At 38.9% G+C, this 820-nt stretch overlaps 1 protein-coding gene across 1 annotated transcript; it reads left to right on the top strand.

Annotated features, from left to right (window-relative positions):
* Positions 1-267: 267 nt before the first annotated feature.
* On the top strand, positions 268-814 carry LOC107735499 (tRNA methyltransferase 10 homolog B-like; the record flags this gene model as incomplete). Its single annotated transcript, XM_016547158.1, has 3 exons — positions 268-395; positions 504-656; positions 759-814. Coding segments are annotated over 3 exons (337 nt in total), but the record flags the coding sequence as incomplete, so codon positions are not given.
* Positions 815-820: the final 6 nt, after the last annotated feature.

Genomic DNA, 820 nt, shown 5'->3' with positions numbered 1-820 from the left:
GTGACACTGAAGACTGGAGTAATGATGCTGAAAATACAGCGTTGAGCACAGAAATAAATTACATTTTAAAAATATTTTTTATTTAATTTGTAATATTATTTTTATTTAAATTGTAATAATATTTCACTGTTTTTTTGATGAAGTAAATGCACCCTTGGTGAGCAGAAGAGTCTCTCAGAAACTTGCAGCTGACCCCAAACGTTTGAACAGTAGTGTATATTCTATTACATTCGGGAATTCCTAACGGATTAGATGTTTATCTTGCAGATGTGAATGAGCTGCAGCTCAGTAAACGTGTCATTAAAGCGATTACCAAAGAGAGACTGGAGGAGGCCAGAGGAGCAGGACCTGGCCTGTGTGTTGATCTCAGCATGACTGACTGTCTGTCTGCCAAAGTGAGATTTACTAAACAAACACCACGGTCTGGCAGGTTGATACCTGACCCTGCTTGCTTGATAAGCAGAGTGAGATTTTTATTTAGTCATAATTTTTTTTTCTCACAGGAAATCAGCCGCCTTGCATGTCAGATCAGGCGCCTCTACGGATGCAACAAGAAAGCCTTGCAGCCATTCCGCATATTTCTGACGGAGTTAAAAAAGGACAGTCTGCTGTATAACGAATGTGTTCGGATGAATGACGGCTTCCTGAATTATTTGGCTAGTCTACTCTTAATTTGAAAACCTTCAAATAGTAGAAGCAGAATCGTAGAAATGATGTACAGTAAACGAGTTTTGTTATTGTGTCTCTGAATCCCACAGATTGATGTGACTGAGGAGAGCTGGTTTCATCTGTTTCCCTCTGAAGATGTGATATATTTAAC

The sequence above is a fragment of the Sinocyclocheilus rhinocerous genome, unplaced genomic scaffold (assembly GCF_001515625.1).
Source record: "Sinocyclocheilus rhinocerous isolate Xijiao unplaced genomic scaffold, SAMN03320098_v1.1 C36097142, whole genome shotgun sequence".
Lineage (NCBI taxonomy): Eukaryota > Metazoa > Chordata > Actinopteri > Cypriniformes > Cyprinidae > Sinocyclocheilus > Sinocyclocheilus rhinocerous.
This window is presented reverse-complemented; position numbering and strand designations above follow the sequence as displayed.